The sequence below is a fragment of the Phocoena sinus genome, chromosome 2 (assembly GCF_008692025.1).
Source record: "Phocoena sinus isolate mPhoSin1 chromosome 2, mPhoSin1.pri, whole genome shotgun sequence".
Lineage (NCBI taxonomy): Eukaryota > Metazoa > Chordata > Mammalia > Artiodactyla > Phocoenidae > Phocoena > Phocoena sinus.
Genome location: NC_045764.1, coordinates 23,862,363 through 23,883,780, shown reverse-complemented (window position 1 = coordinate 23,883,780; position 21,418 = coordinate 23,862,363). Strand labels below are relative to the sequence as shown.

The window sequence follows — 21,418 nt, the reverse complement described above, 5'->3', positions numbered from 1 at the left end:
CACCACCCCCCAACGCTCGCGAGGCTTCGTTCCATCCTGCGAGAAGAAACGAGACTGAATGAGACGACGGAGTGGGCGGGGCGTGTGGGGCAGCTTCCGCGCAGGCGCGGTGAGGCCTGTCTGACCGACCTTCAGCAGGGCCGCATTCACCATGTTTTCTCCGGCGGGCCGAACAGGGCTGTCGGCCTGGGCCGTGCAGCCGCAATGGTATGGCAGCTCGCGGTGGGAACGGGAGGGTTACGGCGGATGGAGGGGCTCAGGCAGGGGTCAGGGGAAGCGGGTGGAGGCGAGTGGGACGGACCCGGGGTCGCAGGGCCGGCCAGGCCCGGGTCCCGCACAGGCCCCAGAGCCCGGGCTGCAGGAAGCGCTCGGAACCGGGAAGGGCGCGCCAGGTCTCCGGAGGCGGGCTGGGGCGGGGTGAGGGCCACGAGAAGTGCTTATCTGGGACCTCGAGAGTGGGGCCTTGGGCCCAGTTGATTTGAGGGCAGTGTTGGATCCCCTCAGCTACTAAGTAAATGCTTAGGGAGCCTTTGCTGCGCGCCAGGCGGCGAGCCTCTGGGAGGCCTTACCCGGGCCCTCAAAGTGGGGGAGGGGAGGGCCCCAGGGAAGGTCCCGCGGAAGGTTAAGGTGTGCTTTTTGTCCTTGACGCCTTTTGAAACTCTCCGGTGCAGAGCGCAGTAACGCACAACGCGAACTAAGCAGCGACCTTGCAGCAGGCGCTGTGCTGGGCCCAAGTGAATAAAATAAATGCCCTCGTGGGTTGCAAAGGGGACCTTAAATATCTGTTGGCGAGGAAGGGGAAGAGACCTTGCACTATCTCGAAACCGTTGTGCTGAATCAGTAACCCTGCAAGGTCATGATATCGTCCCAATGCCCCGAGGAGGAGGAGATAGACGGACTTCTGTGCGTCATCTGTACATTGCCATGCAAGTTTTAGGGATTTTAAACATTGGTTTCCCCCCACCCCCCAGAAAAAGCATATTAGAAGGCCTAGGAATAGGCAGACAAACGTTGGTTTGTATGGTACCCTGTAATAGGATGAGATGTGATGAAGCTAGACAGAGTCTGGAAGAATTTCAGATACAGTGCTAAAGGGTTAGCTATAGACTGTAGCATTTCCCCGGTTTTACAGTAAAGGAGAATTCTAAGGAGCCACCCCACTAAACTAGATTTTTGTACCTAATTTATGAGAGGGGACTATAAAGCATTAATTAAAATAAGGATGTGTTCATTAAGCCAAAAATTTATAACAATAAAAGATTTTCAGCTTAATGAAGTAATTAAATCTGATGTGAAAAACCTACATACAAATGTTAGTGGATTTGCCTTGGAATTCAGAGTTTCTTTCTCCTAATATTGAAAGAGTATTCATGGGAAGTAAGAAGTCACCTTAGTTGGATTCTCACTGGTATAGGTTGTCCTATTTCTCAGTCACTCAGCGCACATTTGTTGGGTGCTTGCCCTACGCCAAGTTGGCACTGTGGAAAGTGCTAAAACGTGGTGAACAAATCGACATGATCCTGGTGAGCGTTGTGGGATAGTTCCTCACATGCAGTGGTGCTCTGCAAACATCACCTCTCTTTCCTTCCTTCCTTCCCATCTTGCTGTGCATTAATGTTATCTGTAAATATTTTTAGAACTTTGTTATCCAAGTTGATCTTTAAAAATGGACAGTTTCTGAAATGAGGACAAAATACATTACATAAAATTGTAAAAATAACTTTTAAAAAACCTGTAAGATCTTTTAGTAAAGAAGCATTTAAGCACTTGCTGGGTCTGAGACAACTACTGCGTCGGATGGGGCTTAAACTGGAACCTCAGTCAGAAAATAAATGTCGAAGTCCTGACCTTACTCCCTTCGGAGTGTCAGTTTTAAATTGTTAGGTTATGAATGTTCATCAAACGTCAGTTTCCACCTTGCAAGGCACATACTCTGTCCTCTTCCTTTTCATACATTCCATCACTCTAGATGCCTGCCGTCTTTCCTGCCTCTTCTGCCTTTTCCCTTCCACTCCCTATAATTGCCTTTTAAATTCAGAAACTAAAGCCATCTTAATGTTTCACATGCCACAAAATTAATTTGGAAGGGAAATACGTTATACTTTTGTCTTTGCAGAACCAGAAAGAGGCATTTCCTTGGTTGTGTTTTGGTTATTGAAAGCTTTTTAAAATGCAATTTGTTGTTATAGTTTTGGTTTCAGGGAGGTTAGCATACCAACATTAACTAAACATTAGGCTTAATTAAACTTATAGTGAAGTTGTTTTAATTGTTCAGGGTGTCAGTAAAATACCCTAAATTTTTGGAAATTAAACTTTTTTTTAAAGTAGTATTTAGGAAAATGGAAATGAGAAATTTGGGGGTGGGAAAGAGTGATTTTTCTATCTCACATCAGGGGGAAATACATTTCTATTTCCTAGTGTTCCACATTGTCTAAAATGGAACTATTTTATAATAGGAAACCAGTAGGCCGTAAGTTGAACTATGGACACTGAAAAGGGGGAGAGATGGCATTTCAGGAGAGAGAAGAGAGGCCATGATCTGAGGCTGACATAGCAGATACATACTTTTAAACGTGAGGCAGCAGCCTGTAGTGTACCCGATGGAGTGGTGCCAAACTGCCCGGCTTTGAATCCTGACCACCACTCACCTGGCAGTGTGGCGTTGGGCAAGTTACTCAGTGTCTCTGTACCATTTCCTCATCTGTTAAATGGGGGTAATGCTAGTACCCCATTCATTGGATTAGTGTGAGGATTAAGTGAATCAGTATTTGTAAAGAACCAAGGACAGTGGGAAAAATGCTTGTGAGGTTCCAGATATATCAGCTGAAAAATGAAAACGAATTTATACATACACGTTCTACATAAAATGTAATGTGAGAAGGTTAGAAGCCTAACAAGACTGAATTGTGTGTCACGGTTGGTGATAAAGTTCTGGGGAGTCGCTTGGTGGAGAGGCCAGGGTCGGACTTTCACCCAGGCATTCAGTGTTAGAATTAGACATACTTCATAATTTTCTTTTCCTTTGGAATTAGTGGATGCTGCTTCTTCCTTAATTTTTATATTATTCAGCATTATACACTCCTTAAAATTCATTCAAGCTGTCTGTAATTTCTTTGAATGATGCATAGTTCACCCACGAACCTGCTGTGTGATCATAGTAGATCATGGTAGTCCGCCATCTATCTGTGCGATTTGCCCTCTGCTGTATTTGATGTGTTTCTAGTTTCTCAGATAATCTCCCGAGAATTTTTTAGGACATAATGCAATTTTCCAGAACAGAAAACTGACACAGGACTTCCTTTATCTTCTCATTTGCAAAAGCTGTATATTCAGTAGAGCAGTCTGTCGCTAGAGAGAGTTCATATCAGCTCGTGGTTATTTTGCACTCAAATTGTACTTAAAAAATAACTTTGTAACACAGATAGACATGTTTAGAATTGAATGAAGTCTAAACATGAGAGTGCTTCAAAATTGGGGAAATTAGGGTGTGTGCACAGCAGAAAGAATCACAAAAGATCCCGTATCTTCCTGCATACCTCTCACTTGGGATACGTGTGGAGACCCGAACATTCTGTGTTCATCCAGATATGGCATGCAGTTCAGATTTTGTTCCATGTGATGTGCTCTGACTAGAAACCTGTGTCAGTTAAATTGGAGTGCATACCTAAGACCATCTATAAAGAGTGACCAGTGTCACTCTTTATAGTCTCTAAATTTAGAATGTCTGGGCAAAAAAGTTATTCCAAAAAAAGAAAATCATCCCCAAAATATTACTTTTCAAGTGCCATGATGAAAAAATGTTCATGGGATGGTCATTATGTTGATTAAGTCCGCCCTCTGAAACTAGCAGAGCTTGTCAATGTTTGACAGCTTTTATCTTTGCCTTTGGGGGATCCACTCTTAAAATCAAACCCCTAATGTTTTCCAGGTAGTCTCCTTCCTCTTATTTTCTTTATTTTTCTTTCTCCATGGCTGAGTAATACCAGTAGTAAGATACATAAGTCAAGAGATTTTAAAAAAATAACTGTTCTGGTTATGAACTTTCAGACTTACTTTTGTGCACATAAACACATAGAATCACAAAAATGGCACATCATATCTTATAGCCTGCATTTTTAGGTTATTACAGACTTTTTTTTAGTCTGTTTTTTAGTATAGTTTTAGATTTATAGAAAAATTGAGTAGCACAGAGAGTTGCATATACCCACACCCCACTCTGGACATTTTCCCCAGTCATCAACATCTTGCATTAGTGTGGAGTGTATACTACAATTAATGAACCCGTGTTGATGCACTATTAACTAAGGTGCATAGTTTCATTAAGGACACTCATTTTGTTGTACACTTCTGTGGGTTTTGACAAATGCATAGTGACATGTGTCTTCCATTACAATATCATGCAGAATAGTTTCACTGCCCTAAAAATCTCTCCCTAAATCCTGGCAACCACTGATATTTTTATTGTTGCTATAGTTTTTTCAGTTCTGGAATGTCTTATAATTGGAATCATACAGTATGTAGCCTTTTCAGATTGGTTTCTTTCACTTAGCGATATGCAATTAAGGTTCCTTCATGTCTTTTTGTGGCTTGATGGCTCATTTATTTTTATTGCTTAATACTGCTCCAACTGTATGGATGCACCTGTCTGTTTGTCCATTCATTCATGTATTAAAGGACATCTTGATTCCTTCCAGTTTTTGGAAGTCATGAATAAAGCTGCTATAGGAATGTGAATGCAGGTTGTTATGTAAATAAAAGTTTTCAGCTCAATTGGGTAGGTATCTAGGGGTATGATTGCTGAATCATATGTTTAAACTATGTTTAGATTTGTAAGAAGCTGCCAAAACATCTTCCGAAGTAGCCATACCATTTTGTATAACCAGTGATCAGTGAGAGTTCCTGTTACCCCACATTCTTGCCGTCATTGGTATTGTCAGTTTTTTTTTTAATTTTTGGCCTTTCTTTGGGATTTTCTATGTAGTTGATCATGTCATCTATGAACAAAGACAGCTTTATATCTTCCCTCCCAACCTGTATATGTGTTGTTTCCCTTTCTGTCTTACTGCATTAATTAGGACTTCAGTACAATGTTGAGTAGGGGTGGTGAGACAGGGCATCCTTGTCTTGTTCCCAGTCTTAGGGGGAAAGCTCCTAGTTTCTAACCATTAAACCTTAGGGGTTTTTTTTTTATGGATGTTCTTTATCAGGTTGAGGAAGTTCTCCTCTATTCCTAATTTGCTGAGAGGTTTTTAATCATGAATCGGCATTTGATTTTGTCAGATCCTTTTTCTGCATCTATTGATGATACCATTTTTCTTCTTTAGTGTGTTGATGTGGTGGATTATATATTTGAATTTCGAATGATGAACAAGCCTCACATACCTGGAATAAATCCCACTTGGTCGTAATGTATAATTGTTTTTAATAACATGGTTAGATTGCATTTGCTAATATTTTGTTGAGGATTTTTGCATCTATGTTCATGAGAGATATTGTTCTCTAAATTTCATTTCTTATATAATGTCTTTATCTGGTTTTAGTATTAGGGTTATGCTGGCCTTATAGAATTAGGACATATTCCCCCTGCTTCTCGTTCTAATTCTCTTTCTTTTTCTTTTTTTTTTTAATTTTATTTTTTTTTGGCACCAACTACCATGTCTACTGATAGTTACAAATCTGTCTCAAATCTCAGTACCTCATATGTTTCCCAGACCTGGTTAACATTTCCACTTGGTCGCATGGTTTTTTAAACTACATCAAATTCAAACTTTATAATCTCCAGGGAGATCTCCCCCACCCAGTTTTTCTCTCTTGGTTAAATGACAACAGTGTTCATTTAGGTCATTAAGTTAGAAACCTTTGGGTCAGCTTGCTCTCACATCTGGTCTCCTGTTGCTTTGCCAACCTCTCAGTCCAGGTGCTTGCCTTCTCTTGTCTGGAAGCCCCTTGTTTGGCCTCCATGTCATCAACATTTGGTATCATTTTGTGCTTTTCACTGCCATCCGAGATACCTTACTGAAAAACGAAACTGATTTGTGGGCTTAGAAACATTCATCATTTTTCCAGTACCTATAAAATAATATTTAAACTTATTAACCCAAGCTATGTCTCCAGCTTCAAAACTACATCCAGTTCCTAGGAATGCCCTCCTTAGGCCCTCCTTTATGCACAAATATATCGATTCTTCATTTCTCCCATGGAGCTTTCCAGGCCAACACAGGTACTTTATGGACTTAAGAGCTACAAGATAATGTATATTCAATAACATGTCTTCACCAGTAAGAGGAGGATCCTCTTGTAATTTATCTTTCACCAACATTACTTTTAAGTCATATCATTTTGACTTTAATGCATCAGCACTTTAAAAGACTGTAGAAAATATTTAATGTAAATTTCATGTAAATCTAAATTTGCATAAATCTTGTTTATGAGATAATAGTATGCTTCTTGTGGTCCGACACCATGTCCTGGAGCAGAGTAGCTGCTCAGTAAAGAGCTTACTGAATTGAGTTGAAAAAGTTAATTGGTTTAAATAAACTGTACTTTGACACATGTGGTCATGTTAGAATGTGTAGTTGACCCTAAGGGTTATTTGAAAAGGTTTCGGTGAACTGAGGAAGTCAGCAACAATATAGGCAAAGACATAGGGGTGGGAATAGAGCATGTGTGAATGCCATTGTAACTTCAGTGGAAGCTTTGTGTTAGATCATATAGAATGAGATCTTTTTTTTTTTTGCGGTACCTGGGCCTCTCACTGTTGTGGCCTCTCCCGTTGCAGAGCACAGGCTCCGGACGCACAGGCTCAGCAGCCATGGCTCACGGGCCTAGCCGCTCCACGGCATGTGGGATCTTCCCGGACCGGGGCACGAACCCGTGTCCCCTGCATCGGCAGGCGGACTCTCAACCACTGCGCCACCAGGGAAGCCCTAGAATGAGATCTTTGATGATGTAGGGTTTGGTATCAATATTGAGGTATTTATGTATACACACACACACACATACACACACACACATACACATTCAGAGTCATAGATCATTTCTTTATGGGATACTCTTTAAATCAGTTTATCAACTTTGAAAGTTTTTCTTTGAGCTATTTTTCAAAAAACTAAAATGTTTTTTACCACCTTTATTCTCAGGATCCAAGTTCGAAATATGGCAACCTTGAAAGATAGTAAGTACTTTATCACAATATGTGAATTAAGAAAAACTAAACTTTGACAGATAAAAATGTGCTGCTTTAGCCCATTTACGTATTTGGTCAAAATGGACACAGTGAATCTATGTCATCTCTGTGCGGCATTGAACTTGTTTTGGAAAAGACCCATGTGAGGTGACACATGGTTGTTGATTCTGTTGTCTGTAGAATGATAATGATATAACTAGAAAAAACTACTGTGTGTGTGTATAAAATGTTACGGGATATGTGGCAAAAGGCCATTTTCAGTACCATTTAGTTTTAAATACATAATTTATTGATACTATTATGTTGCCGTTTTGCTTGTCCTCTCCAGGTAGCACAAGGTCTGAGTTATTGGTACTCTAACATTAAGCCTAGTTTAGCAGCTGCTATTAATTGAAGGTCTAACTGCTAATTATTCTACCTTGAAGTTTAGGAAAATATTTCGATAAATTCACAAATGAAATGGTAACTCCTTTATCTTAACACAGCACTTCTATTTTTCAGTTACCAGGCGACTAAAATCAATCAAAAACATCCAGAAAATTACCAAGTCTATGAAAATGGTAGCAGCAGCGAAATATGCCCGAGCTGAGAGGGAGCTGAAACCAGCCCGAGTGTATGGAATAGGATCCTTGGGTAAGAGGAGAGTGCAGTCACAAATTACGAAGTACCGTTTAACCTAGAGATGACTGTTCAGGACTCATCTGTCCTGAGTACTTCCAGGCCCCCATCTATCACAGCAGCCCTGTGCGGGTCGGGACCATCAGAGCTCCTGCTTTGCAGATAGGAAAAACTGAAGCCCAGTGCAGTTATAACTACACCTCTGTGACTTGGCATCTGAGCCTCTCTATTTGTTAACCACTGTTTGTGATCGTGTTCACTTTTAAGATATTCTGAAATTTTTCCTAGATTATTAAATACACCATCAAAAGAACTTGGAAGTTTAGTGCATTAGACTCAAATGCTTGATTTCTTCCTGTTACACTGTGATGTGATCTTTTAGGACTGCAGGGTGGGGAGGGGGTGCCCTGCAGTGGAAGGTGACTGGGTAGTCATGGATATGACTCTGAGTACATGAGTGGAATGTTTAAACATCAACTGTAAAGAGGGAGAAATTTGCTTATTTCCAAATTGAAGAAAAGATGTATCTGTATCATCTGTGTGTTAATGCCTCCATGTATTACATATAAATTACCTTGTGCAGTAGTTTTCTTGTGCTCTTCATATTTTTTAAGCATGCATTTTTAGCATGCTTTTTTTAATCAGTGTTTTTGTTGTTTTTTTTTTTTTTGGCTCCATTGGGTCTTCGTTGCTGCGCGCGGGCTTCTAATTGCGGTGGCTTCTCTTGTTGGGAAGCACGGGCTCTAAGCACGCAGCCTTTGGTAGTTGCGGCACACAGACTCAGTAGTTGTGGCTCGCGGGCTCTAGAGTGCAGGCTCAGTAGTGAGGCACACGGGCTTAGTTGCTCCGTGGCATGTGGGATCTTCCTGGACCAGGGCTCAAATCTGTGTCCCCCTGCATTGTCAGGCAGATTCTTAACCACTGCGCTACTAGGGTAGTCCAATCAGTTTTTTTATATATAAATTTATTTATTTTATTTATGTTTATTTTTGGCTGCATTGGGTTTTTGTTGCTGCGCGTGGGCTTTCTCTAGTTGCAGCGAGCAGGGGCTACTCTTTGTTGCAGTGTGCGGGCTTCTCTTGTTGTGGAGCACGGGCTCTAGGCGCGTGGGCTTCAGTAGTTGTGGCTCACAGGCTCTGGAGCGCAAGCTCAGTAGTTGTGGCACACGGGCTTAGTTGCTCTGCAGCATGTGGGATCTTCCCGAACCAGGGCTCAAACCCATGTCCCCTGCATTGGCAGGCAGATTCTTAACCACTGCGCCACCAGGGAAGCCCTAGCATGCTTTTTTTTAAGCATGCTCTAAAGAAACTTCTGTATGAGAAAACGATAGGGCGCTAGGCTTCAGTGGAAATGCCTCCTTGCTTTAAAAATGCCATATTTAGGGAATTTCCTGGCAGTCCAGTGGTTAGGACTTGGCACTCTTATTGCCAGGGTTCGGGTGAGATCCCTGGTTGCGGAACTAAGATCCTGCAGGCTGTGTGGTGCAGCCAAAAAAAAAACCCAGCCATATTCAGCTTTTCCTAGGAGGCATAATGGAGACTTGCTAGGTTAGGGTTAGCAATCATTAACAACCCCAGCCGTTTGCTCTCCTGAGTCCTGTTCTATAACCAGCAAAATACTGAGCACCTAGTTAGCGGCCCGGTAGAGGTTGATAAATTACTCTAGCCTATTCCTATGAAAAGGTGAAAGTCATTCACTGTTCACCTTTCATGCTGAAATGAATAAGTGTAATAAATTTGTTTCCCCTCAAAACTCTATAACCACAAAACTATCGAATAAGGAAATTCACTCAGATATCTAATTATAGTATTTGTGGTGGGATATTAAAAATTCAAGTCAAGGCTGCCATTCAGCTTCTAAGTCCTTCAAACTAAAAAAATACTAACTGCTAGATATTAAATGGCTAATCATTTAAAATATTTAAGAACTTTAAATAGACATTTTATGCTGTACAATATAAAACATATAAAGAGACTGAAAAGGGGGCTTCCCTGGTGGCGCAGTGGTTGAGAGTCTGCCTGCCGATGCAGGGGACACGGGTTCGTGCCCCGGTCCGGGAAGATCCCACATGCCGCGGAGCGGCTGGGCCCATGAGCCATGGCCACTGAGCCTGTGTGTCCGGAGCCTGTGCTCCGCAACAGGAGAGGCCACAACAGTGAGAGGCCCACGTACCACAAAAAATAATAATAAAATAAAATAAAAAATAAAGAGACTGAAAAGGAATATTTTCTCCACTTCCCTAAACTTTGGAGTTGAGTATTTACCTCTCTCTGCTTTTTATGGAGGGTCCTCAGGTATTGAAATTGAGAATCACTGCTCTATACTGAAAAAGGCGATAGCAGGAATTTTGTTGAAGTGGGGAATGTGGCAGCCGTGAAGATGCACTTTGTAACTAGAGTGAGCACAGCTGCTGAATCGTCCTGTGTTTTTGCACCTAAGCCATGCTTCCCACGGGCTGCTCCTGGCCAGCACCTGAGCACAGATGGGATACTCAGGTAGGCGTGTTCTTGGGAGACTTGGGGCTCCCTGGCAGCCTCGCTGAACTTTCCCTCAACTGTACAACAGTCCAGGAAGCTGCCACCGCACCTTTCATCCCACTGGTCAGACTGGCATCCTGGTGTGATGGCTATTCTGACCTCCTTGCTATTTTCTCTCACAGGCATTTCCCCAGTAAAATCCATGTATATTTTATCCTATTTAAACACCTCTTGCCTTCTGCTTCTTGGAAGACCAACAAAGTGAGGTTGTTAGTAATACCAAAAATAGGGACTTCCCTGACGGTCCAGTGGTTAGGACTCTGCGCTTCCACTGCAGGGGACACGGGTTTGATCCCTGGTCCTGCAAGCCACGCAGCCCAGCAAAAATAAATAAATAGAAAATAAAATGGCATCCATCATTTTAATGTCAGCAGTTTTCATAAAAGCTTGCTATGTAGATTATATGAGCATTTCAGTAAATGTTTGTTTTCTGCTTTTTTGGTTGTACACTGAAGATCTGTGTTCTTTAGAAATTTGGCAAGTCTAGAGAAGTTGGTACTTCTATAAGTCTGGCCTTTTTACAAGTTCTTTAATTGTGCTAGCGATTTCTTTTAGTCAGTACTTAAGATAATTTGGCCCTTAGGAACCTCTGTCTTAATAGAGATTTAAACCTTTATGGTTTTTAGCCTGATTGTAAATGAAATACGTGCACAGACACTTGATTATATTGAGGCATCATTTTGTAAATTAGGGTTATTGCTGTACGTAGTGTAATTACACATACATTTTTTTTTTAAGCTCTGTATGAAAAGGCTGATATTAAGGTGCCTGAAGACAAGAAGAAACATCTCCTTATCGGTGTGTCCTCAGACCGAGGGCTTTGTGGTGCTATTCATTCCTCGATTGCTAAACACTTAAAGAGTGAGGTGGCCAGTCTCACGGCAGCTGGGAAAGAAGTTAAGATTGTTGGAGTTGGTGATAAACTCAGGAGTATACTTCACAGGTAATTTAAGTATATATTGTTTATGTTTAAAAGGCTGCAAGAATGAATAAAGGGAAGTTTCTTTGATAGTCTATTTAAGCAAGGTGTCTCTTTTTGGTTACCATTTTATACACAGAGGTTTGGTTTTGTTTTGAATTTTTTTCCAGAATATAGTAGAATGGATAGATTTCCCCTGTTTTCTATTTATCTTTTGTTTTTCCTTCTTCCAGACCATAAATGGAATACAGTAGGAATATCAGAAGCTATGGGTTTTTGTTTTGGGGGACGTTTTTCAGTGTTTTTTTTTTTTAACGAGGACCCTAAGGAGCTCTCACAGCCGAGAAATGCCAGAAATGAATGACAGCTGATTAGGGCTGGAAGGAGAGAAGTGAAGGCAGAGAGAAATGCAAGACAGGAAGGGCCTGGTGTTAGTCCTTAGTTCTTGGCAGGTGCTGAAGGAAAGGGACAGTCACGATAATGCAGGGGCGCCTTAATTCAGTGAACACCCCCCCGCCCCCCTCAAAAAAGCTTGATCCATAGTGAGCGTGTTTTTTCCTTGTTCTCTGTTCTTTCAGCAGAAGTATTCTGTTAAACTATTTTATGTGACCTCTTCATTTTCTTGTAGGACTCATTCTAACCAGTTTCTGGTGACATTCAAAGAAGTGGGGAGAAGGCCCCCTACCTTTGGGGATGCGTCGGTCATTGCCCTTGAACTGTTAAATTCTGGATATGAATTTGATGAAGGGTCTATCATCTTTAACCGATTCAGGCAAGAAAAATGTTGAAATCTAAGCTTTTTTATATTTATGTTCAGATTTTTCAATTAAGTAAATGTCTACTTAACAGTTTAAAATTATACTTTTGGAATTTACATTTGCTTTGCCGTTTCTAGGTCTGTCATCTCCTACAAGACAGAAGAAAAGCCCATCTTTTCCCTTGGTACCATTGCAAGTGCTGGTAAGTAGGTTTTGTATGACAAGTATTTTTCCTATAGAAGAAAGGAGAGATTTGTACATTTAGGAAAACTGATTGTCCGGGTGGCTTTTTTTCAGCAGTAACAAAAATGACGTTGGGCTGTTTATCACCATCTATTAGTGGCTTCCATGAAATCATAAACATTTATTGTTTGACAACTCTTACTGCATTCTTTCATTAATTTAATAAATAAATATCCATTGAAGGCCATCGTTAGATATGATTTCTGTCCTTGGAGGTTGAAAAACTAAGCTAGAATGATCTGTTGGCTTTGCAATCTGTGTGTGGGAGCCCTCCCTAACCACAAAACAGACGCTCTAGAATAGAGATTTGAACGCTATTCACAACTAATATACATTGAACAACTCAGTTCTCTTGTTTTGCTGTTTAAACAAAGTGATCATTGCTCAGTGATGCATCCTGGAAATAATACTCAGGAACTGATTTTATTTTCCCTTTCTGTATATTAGATTTCTCCTGTAATGGGTGTATAACTTTTACATTTTTTTAAAAAATAAATCTATTTATTTTTTGGCTGCGTTGGGTCTTCATTGCTGCAAGTGGGCTTTCTCTAGTTGAGGCAGGCAGCAGCTACACTTCGTTGCAGTGCGCGGGCTTCTCATTGCGGTGGCTTCTCTTGCTGCGGAGCATGGGCTCTAGGCGCACGGGTTTCTGTAGTTGCGACGCATGGGCTCAGTAGCTGTGGCTCATGGGCTCTAGAGCGCAGGCTCAGTAGTTGTGGCGCACGGGCTTAGTTGCTCCGCGGCATGTGGGATCTTCCCGGACCAGGGCTCGAACCCGTGTCCCCTGCCTTGGCAGGTGGATTCTTAACCACTGCGCCACCAGGGAAGTCCCTATCACGTTTACATTTTAACGTCTTAGAAATTGGGATGCTTCTACCAGTCAATGGCATGTCATTTTCAATTGGCTATGTTATTTTCTTTCTTCATGGTACATAAAATAGGAGTCATAATCCACCGCATCTTAAATGTGATGAAATCCAGTACTGTCTCAGCACTTTACACCAATGAGTGAATTTTCAAGTCTGCTGCTACGTTTCCACTGCCTAATTACTAAAATGCACAGCAGCCTCTTAACTCTTCCTCTCCCACATTCTCAGAAAAGCTTTCCCTCCCGTATTTTCCTGAAACTTTCAGATTTCCCCAATGATCAGATGGCTGAAATGGGATTTTTATATTACACTATACGAGTCTCAGTTCTTTCCTTAATTTCTTTATTGAAAAACGCAGTCACTGACTGTTGGGTGGCTTCGTGCCCAGCACGCTGCTAGATACCATCCAAAGGATTTGTATCCGTGAAATGTGGTGCTGTTACTTTAAATGTGGACTTCTTAAGTTTTATGAAGTTAAGCATTTGAAGTAGAATATCAAATGCTTTGTTTACACATCATATTTTGCTGAAAATCTGTTATCTATAGTATGGAAATAGATGAAGATTTTAGAACTGAGTCCTTTAACCAATCTTACGTTGACTTCTCTGTAATTATAAAGAGTTTTTCTACCAGGAAGCTGTCTTGATTAAATCAGTCTTTGTGCTGTATCGCTTCAGAGAAATCCATGGCTTGTTTTAACAGAGAGCATGAGTATCTATGATGATATTGATGCTGACGTGCTGCAGAATTACCAAGAATACAGCCTGGCCAACATCATCTACTACTCTCTGAAGGAATCCACCACGAGTGAGCAGAGTGCCAGGATGACGGCCATGGACAATGCCAGCAAGAATGCTTGTAAGCGCTGAGAGAATTCCCTTGCGGAAAGCAGCATGAAGACCCTCACGTCAAAAGGCATTAGCGATTCTGGAAGTGGACCAGGAAGCAGGAGAGCTGGGGTCTAGTCCTGGGCTCTGCCACCGATTCTGTGAGGATAGAAAAATTATATTCTCTGCCTTAAAGGAAGTAATATCTTACTTGGTACGCAGTAAGTGTGCAGGTACTTTGAAAAGGTATCTCGTGGAAGAAACAAAACTACCTTCATAAAATTTTTTGAGTGGCCAGTTTGGGTACCCAAAAGGAAACAGAATCTTATTTTTGAATTAAGCAACACACGTCTATAAATGAGTTAGTGAAAAAGGTATTCTTTTCTAGTTGTAGATCTTGTTGTCTTTTGTTCCGTTTGTAGCTGAGATGATTGACAAATTGACTTTGACGTTCAATCGCACCCGCCAAGCTGTCATCACCAAGGAGCTGATTGAAATCATCTCCGGTGCTGCGGCTCTGTAAGTAACCGTGCGTCACCCTCAGACTCCGTGTCTCATCTGTGCCTGCTAGTTTAGCCTTTGCACGTTTAAGTTTTCTGTTTTGTTTTGTCTGTTAACGATGAAATGATCCATTGCTTCTTGTTTCCTTAATCGTAGAACATAAAGTTTGATGAAAATGAGATCTCTGATGTATTTGGATTGTCTCAGCTGAAATACTCAGGCTTCGTTTCTTCTTAGAAATTAGTATATTGCTAGCTTTCACTTTCTTCAAGTTTCAGGAATAAGGACGTGAATAATTCAGTATCATTTATATTGAGTGATAAATATGCAGTATCATTCATAAAATCTGTCTTTGAAACTTAAAATATTATAAATCAGGCTTTCTGAGTTACAGGACTGGTTTGGGGTTGGGTTTTATATAAATCTGCAGATCATTGAATGGTAGTTGGGTCCAGGAATTTTTAAATTAAGTTTTCTGTATCAGTACTGTCTTATAAGGAGTTCTTAAAATACCGCTTTCCTCAAGAAAACGTCTTGGTTGTCTAGCTAGATATGTTAATGTTTGTGAAACCACGGTTACGATAATGGGAATTCTGTTTTAAAAATTATTAAGTTGAACACCCATTATATGCCTCATACAGTGCTAGGCACGGTGTTGAAGGACGTGATCCTTTCTTCCAAGGCATTTACGTGCTAATAGGATAAGGAAAAAATGCAGATAATTATGCTGAAAGATAAAATGGGTCGTAAGTTTTCTTTGACTCATTCTCTCTCACCTCCTGCTAATTGGTCACCGAGTTCTGTAAATTTTACCTTCTAAATATCCCTTGACCCTTTCCCCTTTATGCCCTCTTCACGCAGATCCTTGTCATTTCTCTCCCAAATTAAAAAATGTATTTTTTGAGTGGCACATATGTTTTTTTCCCTGAAATGCCATCCTTCCCCTGCACCCTTGATTGTACATCTGACTCTTTTTATCCTTCCTAACGGAGCTGGGGTAATCCTTTCTTCCAGAAATCCCCCCTTCCTGGTTTGAGTGGGGCAGCCTCCTGTGCTTCCCTTCATCATAGCACTTACACTGTTTTACTAGGAATTGCCCTTTTGTTTGTCTGTCCTCCTGCGGCTTGGGACAGGGAGTGTCTCGTTCAGTCTTATAGCCCCATCACCTGGCACATACTTCCTCAGTAAATGTTTGTAGAGTGAATGAATGACGTGCCATGAATATATACATTTTTTTTAATATACTTATTTGTTTTTATTTTTGGTTGTGTTGGGTCTTTGTTGCTGTGCACGGGCTTTCTCTAGTTGCGGTGAGCGGGGGCTACTCTTCGTTGCGGTGCACGGGCTTCTCAGTGTCGTGGCTTCACTTGTTGCGGAACGTGGGCTCTAGAGTGTAGGCTCAGTAGTTGTGGCGCACGGGCTTAGTTGCTCCGCGGCATGTGGGATCTTCCCAGGCCAAGGGTTGAACCCCTGTCCCCTGCATTGGCAGGAGGATTCTTAACCACTGCACCACCAGGGAAGCCCGCCATAAATATATTAAGACCTGGAAGTTCAGCAGAGAGAGAAGTAACGTTTTATTGGGTATGTGAAAACGTGAATCCAGCTTTAAGGATCAGGGAAAGGTTTATCACTACGATGACATTTAAGTTGGTCCTTTTGTCTCTGGAGGATAGAAATGGGCAGAATGCCAGAGACACAAATAAACTGGTTGAGACTGTTTTATAAGTGTTGGTTGGATCCAGCAGCCTTCCTTCTCTTATTTTGCTTTGGAGCATGAGTTTAAGACTAATCCATCTCTCAGCCTGGTCACTACTGCTCTGTTAACATCAGAGTCCAGTGCAGTGATGAGCGGCCCTGCCGCTTACCAGCTTGATAGACGTGGTTAAGATACTCTCCCTGCAACGCAGTTGTTTTCTATGACATGGGGGCTAATACAGGGATTAAATAAGTGTATTATTCGTGTCCTCCTTGCTGTACTTCCTACTGCTGGAGCCACGCTGACGACTTCTTGGGTGGCGTGCATGCAGAGGCCTGGGGGAAAGTTTGGACTGCGCTCTGAAGGTCTGGGAGCTGTGAGATGTGGAGAGCCAGGAAAAGAGGAATGAATGCTCGGAATAGACCGAGGCTACAGCCTCTGCAGAATTGAGGACCAGGCTCTTTCTTGATTAGGAATGCGGGGACTTGGCTGAAAAGTAGCAAAACCAGAGAAATGAGGAGAGGGAGATTGGGATATGAAGACCAAGAATTTTAAAAAGAACTCAAATAACTGGAAATTGACTAGTTTTCGTTTTCTAGAAAGGCAGTCTAAATCCTTTATTGCAAGTTAGCTGTGCAGCCCCACGGTGGATTATTTATATGAATGGACTTGCATGCTCTGTAACCTGTCAGCTCTTCTGCTTAAAGGCTTTAATGCAAACACATTTGGCTCTTTGGTAATAATATAAAAGGCATGAATAAACCATAATATTTGAGGTACCAAATATTTAGTTGCTAGCCTAAAATTTTTTAATGTATTGTATGCTGTTTATAGAAAAGTTGTGGTTTAAAGTATGCTTTCATAGTCCTGCCTACTTGCATGAACATAGTTTTATTGCTTCTAACCAGATTCAAGTCTATGACCTTTTGTAACAATCATTGAATCTGTTTTAAGGGAATATTTTGGTAAGTATTTATGTGATATACTCAAGGTAGTGAGTGAGGAAGTGGGCTTTCTTAGTCAGAAATTGTAAATGATTAACCAGCATGGATTGTTTCTTGACCTGCTTGTTTTGTGTTTGTCTTTTTCTTCTAATATAATAACCCAGGGACTAATGAAATTCGAGTTTCATCCTCAGACAAGAGGTAAAGTGGTAATATTTCACACACTCTCCCCTACCCCGTCAGAAAAGAAACCCGGTCAGATAGAACTGAAGGTAATTCGGCAACAGTGAAACTGATTCCCTGAGAGATGAGATGGCCAGGCCATTAGAGCAGCAGCCAGATGGTGGGAGTATGTGGGTGATGTTAGTGGGCTTTTTTTTTCTTCTTAGATATATTAAATAAACTGTAAGGATAAAGAATTAGCATTCTTGGGACCTCTCTGGTGGTCCAGTGGTTGGGACTCCACGCTTCCACTGTGGGGGACACGGGTTCGATCCCCGGTCAGGGAACTAGGATCCCACATGGCTCATGGTGAGGCCAAAAAGAAAAAAAAAGAAAAAAGAATTAGCATGCTTTTGAGTTATTAAATACAGGCTGGTGAGGAGCAGTGGTTCTCAAATTTTCTGGTCTCAGAACGCTTTGATATCTGACTTCACAGAGGATAGCTCAGTTCTCTCCACTTCTGTATTCATTCTGTCCTGATATTACACGTCGCATAGCCTCTGGAAAACTCCACCGTGTGCACCTGAAAATGAGAATAAAATAGGCAAGTAACATTGTTATAAAAATAGTTTTGCCCTCACGGACCCCATGAAAGGGTCACCAGACCAAAATTTGAGAACCACTGGTGTAGAGTAGCATTTTATTATGTAGAGTCAGTTCTTTAAGTCCCACCGAAATATGTATTATATCTTGACATCTTTATTTGTTCTGTACTTTTATTTTTCAGGTAAAGAAGATTCAGCCAGCTGATTTTGTTTTTAGCTTACTGCTGTCCTTGTCAGAAGAAATTGTTGGTCCACTGTTTAAATTAGTAAAGACAGCGAGATATTTGTAAATTATCTTACAATAAATGACTCACCATAAGAAAATCACTGTCTTTTCTTATTATATGAGAACAGCAGCTTTCCAAATGAGATCTTAAAACACTTAAAAATATTAACATGCTACTATTAAGAAGATAGTTGAAGAGGCTCCTCTGATTTTGTGGTTGCCTAACAGCCGTGGAAAGCCTGGCCTCCGTGGGGTCAGAGTGGAAGGAAGAGGCACCAGGCCACAACCCCAGCCCAGGCACCTGGGCGCCACACCTTCATAGAACAGCCAGCACAGGGAAGCAGACGCGCTGTCCAGGTCATCTGCTGTTTCTCACGTGCACGGTGTAGAATTTCAGGCACATACTAAATCTAAATAAATTTTTAAATCTTTTCCAAGGACTGAGAAACATTTCAGTAGGATATTTACTCCATATTCGCATTTATATAACCATTAAGATTGGGCGCGTGAGCTATTCCACACAGCGAGCTGGCCATGCCAAACAAAGTGTCAGGGTTTTTTCCTATTTATTTAAAAGATGGCTTAGGGGTTTTTATTGCAAAAGTAGTACAGGAATTACAAAAGACTGTAGAACTATAAAAAAAATACAAAGCCCATTCTCACTTAACACTTTATATTACTCTTTTAAAAAACATTAAATACATGCATATGCTGTTATTTTGCCAATAACTATTCATAAAAATGAACAATAAGTGATACAAAAATGGATTAGCAACCACAAACCTGTAAAGAGCAGTGTTGCCACTTTAAGAAGAAGGCTGCCAGGGAAAGAAACTGAACAGAATCTCAGGGTCATTTTCTAGCTTCCCTGAAATGTTACAAGAGGCATTTTGATTTTTGAGCCTTTGTGACATTTGTTTTTCTCTGAAGGCTTATAGGTCTTTACCTGTGTTGCTCTGAAATGTCACAAGGATAATTGTTAATAAGCATCCTTGGGGAAGTGTTTGCACACTTGGGCGAGTACTTCTGTGTTCTTAATTTTCGGAAGTGGAATCAATGACTCAGACTATGTACATTTTTTAATTCAATAGACACTGCCAAATAGCTCTCAAAAAAGGTGGTAAACTTGTGCTAACTGTATAAAATTGATTTCCTCTACTCGCTGAGACTGTCTATCTTTTAATCTTTAATGATCTGATGGGTGAAAAGACAATAGACTACTCATTCATTGCCCATTTTTTTAAGTGAGTTTTTCTCTTTTTCTCATGGAAACATAAGAGTTCTTTGCCTATGAGTGACATCAGCTCATTTGTGTTGCAAATTAATTTGTGTTAGAAAGTTTGCACTTCGGCTACTTTCTTGCAGGTGCAGCATGGGGTCTTGAGAAATAAAACTAAGCAAGGATTTAACTTTACCAGCCACACGAGTGTTCGATGTATAGAGCAGTGGCTAAGAGCATAAACTTGGGGCAAACTGGGTTGGAATCCCAGTTCAGCCCTTAACCAGCTGTGTTGACATTGGGCAAGTTACTTAATCTTTCAGTTTTATCATCTGTAAAATGATAGTGAAAATAGTACTTACCTCATAGGGTTGTTATGAGGACTAAATGAATGAATATTTGCAAAATACTTAGAAAATGATGTGGGACGAATGCTGTATCTGTGATTAAATGTTGCCTGATCTATGTAAGTGACCATCGGTTCAATATCGTGTTTCTGATGTTCTGTGTATCAGCACTCTTAAATTCTGAAGCTACGATGATGATAATTATACTTCCCTATAGGAGCTTACCATCTGGAGCAAAGACAAGCAAATAATGAAAAAAAAACGTGGTAAGGTGTTTTGGTACACTGTTACTGAAGTATAGTGTATGTACAAAAGAAGGCATAATTCATAAGTATATGGCTCAGGAAAATTTGCAAAGTGTAAACACTCATGTATCTACAATCTAGATCAAGATCTAAAAGGTCCTGTCGTTACAGAAGCCTCCCTTGTGTCCCTGCCCTTTTTGTTATCTCCACAAAAGTACCCGCAATCATGACTTCTATCACCATAGATGTGTTCTGATTGTTTTTGAAATTTAAGTAAACGGAATCATACAGATGAAGCCTTTGGGGTCGGCTTTTTCTTAAAATTCAACAGTATGTCTGGGAGATTTCATTCACATTTGTAGAGCAGTTTTTTTTCATCGTTTTATGTTACCACACGTGATAAATATCTTAGAGTTTAGTAATTCTGTTGATGGACGTTTAGGTTATTTCCGGCTTGGAACAATTATAAATGCTTCTCTAAATCTTCTGTGCACCTCTCTTGGTTTAAATTTGAAAGAATTTCTGTTGTGTACATACCTAGCAGTGGGATTGCTTGGCCATAGGTTCTGTAAATGTTCTGCTGCTTTGGCACTGCCAGACACTTTCACAGAGTGGGTGTATTGATACACCCACTGGTGTATAAACTGGTAGTATAAACTACCAGTTTATACTCTTTCTGGCAGTTGTCTACATCCTCATCAACACTAGGTATTGTCACCCTTTTTCATTTTGCCATCCTGGTAGGAGTGTAGTGTTATATAATAATACGTTTAACTTGCATTTCTCTGATGGCCAATGAGTGGGGTTAATCATGCATATTGTTTTTTTTTTTTTTTTTTTTTTTCCTTTTTTTTTTTTTTAAACATCTTTATTGGGGTATAATTGCTTTACAATGGTGTGTTAGTTTCTGCTTTATAACAAAGTGAATCAGCTATACATATACATATGTTCCCATATGTCTTCCCTCTTGCGTCTCCCTCCCTCCCACTCTCCCCATCCCACCCTTCCAGGCTGTCACAAAGCACCGAGCTAATATCCCTGTGCCTTGCGGCTGCTTCCCCCCAGCTATCTACCTTACTACGTTTGTTAGTGTGTATATGTCCATGACTCTCTCTCGCCCTGTCAAAACTCACCCTTCCCCCTCCCCATATCCTTAAGTCCGTTCTCCAGTAGGTCTGCGTCTTTATTCCTATCTTACCCCTAGGTTCTTCATGACATTTTTTTCCCTTAAATTCCATATATATGTGTTAGCATACGGTATTTGTCTTTTTCTTTCTGACTTACTTCACTCTGTATGACAGACTCTAGGTCTATCCATCTCATTACAAATAGCTCAATTTCATTTCTTTTTAAGGCTGAGTAATATTCCATTGTGTATACATGCATATTGTTTGTGTGGAACTTAGATATTCTCTTTCCAAAAGTTTCTGAGCACTGTGTGTGTGTGTGTGTGTGTGTGATTTTTGCTTGTTTTCTAATTGAACATTCTATTGAGATAATTGTAGATTCACATGCA

The 21,418-nt window shown here is 40.8% G+C and overlaps 1 protein-coding gene across 3 annotated transcripts; it reads left to right on the top strand.

Moving 5' to 3' along the window:
- Window positions 1–45: 45 nt before the first annotated feature.
- On the top strand, window positions 46–20,198 carry ATP5F1C (ATP synthase F1 subunit gamma). Of its 3 annotated transcripts, none has more exons than XM_032623003.1 (10): window positions 46–207; window positions 7,140–7,174; window positions 7,688–7,819; window positions 11,080–11,284; window positions 11,889–12,032; window positions 12,156–12,220; window positions 13,833–13,988; window positions 14,380–14,476; window positions 17,263–17,299; window positions 18,048–20,198. In XM_032623003.1, the coding sequence occupies exons 1-9, from the start codon at window positions 152–154 to the stop codon at window positions 17,267–17,269; spliced, it is 897 nt and encodes a 298-aa protein (XP_032478894.1). In that variant the 5' UTR covers window positions 46–151; the 3' UTR covers window positions 17,270–17,299; window positions 18,048–20,198. The 3 variants fall into 3 exon arrangements, with proteins under 3 accessions (XP_032478894.1, XP_032478895.1, XP_032478896.1); XM_032623005.1 differs by lacking the exon at window positions 46–207 and adding an exon at window positions 6,860–6,972; XM_032623004.1 differs by lacking the exon at window positions 17,263–17,299 and having other exon boundaries at window positions 48–207.
- The last annotated feature ends 1,220 nt before the right edge of the window (window positions 20,199–21,418 follow it).